Source organism: Monodon monoceros, unplaced genomic scaffold (assembly GCF_005190385.1).
Source record: "Monodon monoceros isolate NGI ecotype Baffin Bay Population unplaced genomic scaffold, NGI_Narwhal_1 Super_Scaffold_6, whole genome shotgun sequence".
Classification (NCBI taxonomy): domain Eukaryota; kingdom Metazoa; phylum Chordata; class Mammalia; order Artiodactyla; family Monodontidae; genus Monodon; species Monodon monoceros.
The window spans coordinates 1,315,177-1,321,159 of record NW_021703783.1 but is presented as its reverse complement, the minus strand read 5'-3'; the positions used below and the strand labels follow the sequence as shown (position 1 = coordinate 1,321,159).

The window sequence follows — 5,983 nt, the reverse complement described above, 5'->3', positions numbered from 1 at the left end:
CCGCCACATCTGGAAGCGTTCAGAGCGTCCGCCTGGGGCGCGCCGGGCGGGCGGGGCGGCGGGCCGCGGGGTGAGCGCCGCGCTTCGCGCTCCTGCCGGCGGCTCCCTCTCGCCGCCTCTGCAGAAACAGCTCCTGCCAGAGCGGCGCGCGGCGCGGCCCGGAGCGGCGGCGCCTTCCTGCCTCCTCGCCCTCGGGACTCGTCGGACCTTCGGGCAGAGAAAAGCGGAGCAGGGCCGGGGAGGACGCGCCGAGAGCGGGCGGAGACGGTTCAGGCCGGCGGCCGGCGGGCCTCTCCCGCCCTGGGGTCCGCGCGCCCCTCTCCCCTTCCGCCTCCTCTCGCTCTGCCTCCGCATTTATCTTTTCAAATGCTGTGGCCGCCAGAGGTGCGGCGCTGAATTCTTGGAAGGGCCCGGATGTGCTGAGGATGCGTTGCAATTTCACTGAAGGAGGCAGTAGCGGAAGGGGTCAGGTTTTGGTGTTTGATGCAATAATGGGAATCAGGTAATCATCAGAAGGGCAGAAGAGCGACTGCAGATCCACGGCGTCCTCGAATTTTGCACGGAAGCCGCCGGCCTCGGAGGAGGGATTAGTGCAGACCCGCTCGGGCGTGTTTGACATTTCTTCCTCTTTGTGGCTTCTCCTTTTCAAACAATTCTTGCTCCATGGTCAATGAAAACACGAGGATGTACATTCCGGAGGAAAACCACCAAGGTAAGGCCGGACCCCGCCGCCGCGCCCGCCGGCCTCGCCCACGCGCCCCGCGGCCCCGGCCGTTCCCCGCCGCGCGTCCTTCTCCCTCAGCGGCCGGGGGCCCGCGAGACCCTGGCCGAACCGCGCGGAGCCCGAGCGGAAAATCTCCACCCCTCCCCCGCCCGCGCCCGCGGCCCCCGAGCCGCGCGTCCGGAGAATTCCGGGCGAGGGGAAAAGTTCCCAAGTGTCTGCTCGGGCCTCGCTGGCTCGCGCTCGCCGGGAGAGCCCGACTACCCGGCCGGCGACGCCCCAGCCCGGTGGGCCGGGGTCCTCGCCTCGCTCGGGCGCGGCTGGGAGTGCGCGCGCGCGCCCCGCACCAGGCCGGCCGGCGCCCCCGCCCGGGCAGCGCGCTCCAAGGGGGCGGCTTCGAGTCTTGGCGCCTCTCCCTTCCCCTCTCCCTCTCTCTCCCTCTCCCTGTGGACCGCCCCCCCCATCTCTCTCTTTCTCTCTCTCTCTCCCTGTGTCCCTCTTCTCCGGCTCACCTACACCCACCCACCTCTTTGCGGCCACTGACCCCCGCGCGCCTACGCCCCGTGTGTTCGTGTTCGCACCCACATGTGGCCTAGCACCTGAGGATGTCAGCGTTTAGAATTCGGGCGGTGTGTGGGCTCTGCTTTTTCATGTTTTAAGGCAATAATAAAAGGGTGTGCCGAGCTCACGCGGCTGCACACTGTCGCCCAGTGTTTTCCCAGTATCTCCATCCTTGGCATCAAGTGTCAGCAGCTCCCCCTGAAAGAGGGAAAGGCTTTCAGGCAACTCCCCACTTCCTGGAAACTTTCTCCCTCACCGCCCCCCCCCCGCCGCCCGTATTAACAAGTTATTATTTTTTGGCACTGCTCGGCAATTAAGATTATGATGGAGCAGAGAGGGACGGTCTTGCTGGAGTGCGGCCGCCTCCAGCTCCGTCTCTGCCTTCCCCGTGGCTTCCTCTGCCTCTGGGTGCAGGCTCTCTTGTCTCCCCGTTTCCCAAGCCTCCCTGTTTACACTCTTCCTTCCAATCTCTTCCTTCTCCATACCTGTCGCTGTTGGTCCGGCTACTTCCTGGGCATATCAAGGGCTTCTCTGAGGACAGCCTGGTGGAGGGGTTGTCTCCATCCCTCCCTCTCCTTTCCAGCCTCCTCCCTCCTTAGGCCCCCAGCCCCACCGCTAGCAGGCAGAGCCCCCACCCTTTAGAGCCAGAGGCTGCCAAGCAGCTTCCCTGGTCTCCGTCCAACCTGAAACTCATCTCCAGCTTGGGCAGCGGTGGGGGAATTTGGGCCTCTTTTAGTGGAAGGATTGTGTCAAGGGTCGTGGGTTCTAGGGTGAGCCAGGGCTTTGGGGTCACAAGGGAAGCTCTGTCCCTGGATTTCTCTACGCCGTGCCCCACCCCTACCTGTTCCCCTGTCCCCTTCCTGATGGAGTCGTGGGTGGATTCGGAGGGAGGCCAGGAGGGACACAAAAGAAACGGTGATGTTTGTGAAGAGCAGGGGTGACTTCCTCCCCTCCAGGCTCCCAGCTCAGTCCAGGCGGCCTTGAGGGGAGAGCCCGGTGGCCACGTCCTCGCTGTCCCTGACAATGGCAGTGGCCTGTGGGCATGATTATTATTCACGTGGTGATAATCCTCAACAAATCCTGAACAGTCCACGAGGCCTCTTCTCCATGCAGGACAAACCCTTTCTGGCCCTTTCCTTCCTTCCTTTTGCCCCTTGGTGTCCCAGCGCGCCCTCCCCACCCGTGTGCAGGGAGCAGACACTCAAAGTAGGAGCCGCGGCCCCGCGAGGTCTGTGGGGAAGATGGAGGGGCCGGCAGCAGGGAGCGTGGCCGGGCGCCGCCTTCCCAGCCACACGCCACAAACACTATGGCAACCTGGATCCCATTTCTCTCCCTTGAAGCCGCAGTGATTATATAATTCACAGAGCAGTTTTGCCTCCTTTCCTGGATGCGGTTCTCAGGTGTAAGAGCCCCAGGATCCCTGCCTCCCCTCCATCTCCCCACGCCCTGTCGTTGGCATGGCTGGGGTCTTCCTGGGGCAGGAGGGGAGGAGGGTGACGGAGGTGGGTGGGCAGACCTGGAGAAGCAGGGACGTCTGCCGGAAAGGGGTTGCTGTGGCTTCATAACTAACGGGGCGATGAAACGTACCCAGGGGTAGGGTTTCAGGAGCAGAGAGGGAAGAGGGAGCATTGCGCCGGGTGGTGACGGCGGAGTGCAAGGCTGGAGAAGTTGCCCGGGGTGGGGGTTACATCTTCCTCTTCCCAACAGACTCGAGTAGCTCAATGCAAGGCCTTTTGCCCCAGTTTTGCAGTGGTGTGTGTGTGTGTGTGTGTGTGTGTGTGTGTGTGTGTGTGTGTTGGGGGTCGGGGTGTGGACACGGGGGTCAGCACGTTGGAACAGCCCACAGGTTCCCTAAGGGCTGGCCCCCGACCCTGGGTTCAGGCAGCGAGGGGCTCGTGAGCCTCCCCTCACCTCCAGCGCCCCATCTGCTCTGGTCCCACACCAGCCTCCCACTTTTCAGGGCTGATTTTCCATTGCAGCCTCCAGCTAGCAAATGAGTTTCTTAATAGTCAACCATTTAACAAATAAAACATCAGAACGTCCCTTATCTGCTGGAGACAAGGCAGAGGGGGAAGCGCGTTCTGGGAGTGGAAGACACATTGTGCTTTTCTTTTCAGAGCACTGCTTAGCGATGCAGCAGAACGGTTATTATCATCATAGGAAAGTAATAATAGTCATGATCAGTGGTCAGAGAGCGCTGTTAATGCACCTCAGCTTGCACAGGTTGTAGAAGGCACGACATTAGCTGCTTCTTCTTGGATTCTGCGTGGAGGAACCCAGAGAAAAAGGGCTCTTGGGGTTCCAGATACTGTTCCTAATACTATTCACATACTTTCCAGGGTATCAGAGTACTATACAATAGAATATATTACAAGAATCAATTGTTCCTTATTTCCATGGAGCACATGCTAACAGTATTTAAGTGTGCACACACACACACTGAATAAGGAAAAGCTATTTTAAATAGATTGCACAAGAGCCTAGAGCCCTTTGGGGACCTGGTGCGTAGCAGACAGGAATACTGGTGATGCAGCCCTGACACCGTTGCACATTGGTGCCTCGCCTTGGGTGAATGGTTCTCTACAGGTAGATGCTACAGGTACAGTAGATGGTGAGCCGTTGGCCCCTGAGTCTCGGGGATGACTTGGGACTCTTCCTTCTGTTTTCTCTGTGATTTAAAACTGCCCGAGGTGGGTTCTTCTGGGTGTAAGACAGATGCAAAAGGAGACGCAGGGACGTCCTGGGTGGGGGTCTGAGGCCCTGCTGGTCTTTGCATCCGCACCTCCTAGCACGGGCCTTGACGCTTGACGGATGAATGCAGCCCCCAGACCAGAGGGGGTGTGCTTTCTGCCTCTTCCAGGAGGTGGCGCCCCAGGGCTTGGGAGTCAGGAGGGGCACCTGCGGGGCTGGGCAAGGGGGCCGAGGCTCCGCAGGGCACTTCTTGCGGCTGTGCCTCGGTCTGCGTGCCTGCCCCAGGGCGGAGGCCTCCGAAGACCAGAGCGCCCGCCGCACGCACACCAGGGGCCCCCAGCACGACCTGCCCTCGCCGACCTCTCACCCTCTCTCCGGTAACGAACCCACTTTGGATTTCGCCCTCCTGCCGCAGCCTCGCCTTGATCTCTAGCACAGGCAGCATCCTGCTTGCCTGAACCCGTTACGGCCCTATATTAACTTCCTCCCCGTATTAATTTTCTCACCAGGGCTTGGTAACCAGAGGGGCCCGGGGGTCCCAGGCCCAGCCTGGGGCCAACCTGGAGTGTGGGAGCTGGAAAGCCTGGCCGGTAGGGTTGCAGAGCTTGTCAGCTCAAAGGCAAGGAGACATTTTCCTAACTTTATTAGGGGAAAAACACAACAACAACTGGGTACACGTCACAGCTGTTTACGAATCTGGCTGGTCCCATGCTGGGTAATGGCAGCAGAGCTCCCGAGACCTGGGTTAGGAAGTAACTGAGATTTGTTCTAACTTTCAGTGCTGTGTTCCAGCTCCCGGGGTTTTCTTTTCTATCCCTTTCTTCGCTCAGCTTTCTCGGTTGTTGTAGCGAGTTCCTGGGTCCGAGAGCCCTGGCCGCGGAGGAGCTGAGAATGTGCGGGCGTGGCTGGAGCACCCTCGTCCTGTCCCTGGGAACCTCCTGCTGGGGTCTGCCATGTGGTGGTGACCAGTCGGCCAGTAGCATCCCGCTGGTCCCCGTGGGGACTCGGGAATCTGCGCTCTGCATTCGAAATCGGTAGATGGCTTTATTTCCCAGGGTGGACTAAAGAAAGCTGATGGCTTGTTTGGGAAACACCTGGAGACTTAACAACCGCACTCCTTGCGAGATAATCGCACTGACTTAGCCTCCTCCTAGGCTCTGTCCCCACGGTCGCCTCAGTTGACGGTGGGCTGTGCAGAGGAGGGCAGAGGACTGATTTAAAACAACAAAGGCGCGGGGGATTGTGCAAAATATCATGTGGTGAATATTTGACGACATTAAGTGCTAAACGCTCTGGTAATGAGACAACGCTGCCAGCCACGGCTGTCATTATTGAAATAATTTAGTAAACACCTGTTTACATGAACCTCAAGGCTAGGTACTGTACAAAACAAGTAAAAATGACAGGATGCCCCTGGGAAAACGGAGGCCCTTCAGCGCTGTTTCGGAGCCGGGACGCAGGGACTACCCCGCATCCCTGGGGGGGACGCAGAATGGGGGCTGACGTGACTCCTGTGTGTGTGGCTCGCGTCCCAGATGGGGTGCCCATTGCTTAAGGCCAGGCCTTGACCTGGGGCCCCGGGGGCCTCGCTGCCTCCTTGCCGCGGGCAGGGGACCCGGGAGGCACAGCTGTGAGCGGGCCTCAGGGGCTGCAGGAGGAGACCCAGCTCCCTGGGGTATCTGGGGGAGCATGGGGCACACAGCCGCTACTTGTGGAACTGAGTTAATCTAAGTGGGGATCCACGGGACAGAGGAGGGCAGTTTGGGCCCGCAGGTCAGGAGGGAAACAGAGGTTGAAAATAGGCCCTCACTTCCCCGGAGATGCTGGGGATTTGGCATTGGGCAGAGGTGAGGCAGAGGGGGCTAACTGGCCAGAGCTCGAAATCCCATGGTCCCTTCCCCCGGGCCCCAGCCAGGCTGCCACCGCACGGCCACTTCACTGTGGTGCTCAGGTGCTGTGCCGTGTGTGTGTGTGTGTGTGTGTGTGTGTGTGTGTGTGTGTGTGTGTGTG

At 60.0% G+C, this 5,983-nt stretch overlaps 1 protein-coding gene across 1 annotated transcript in view; it reads left to right on the top strand.

Annotated features, from left to right (window-relative positions):
• Nucleotides 1–176: 176 nt before the first annotated feature.
• CACNA1C (calcium voltage-gated channel subunit alpha1 C) overlaps nucleotides 177–5,983 on the top strand; it is a 465,580-nt gene continuing 459,773 nt past the window's right edge. Inside the window, 1 exon segment of the mRNA XM_029204130.1 lies at nucleotides 177–712. Coding sequence (XP_029059963.1) covers nucleotides 664–712 — 49 coding nt within the window. The 5' untranslated portion in view covers nucleotides 177–663.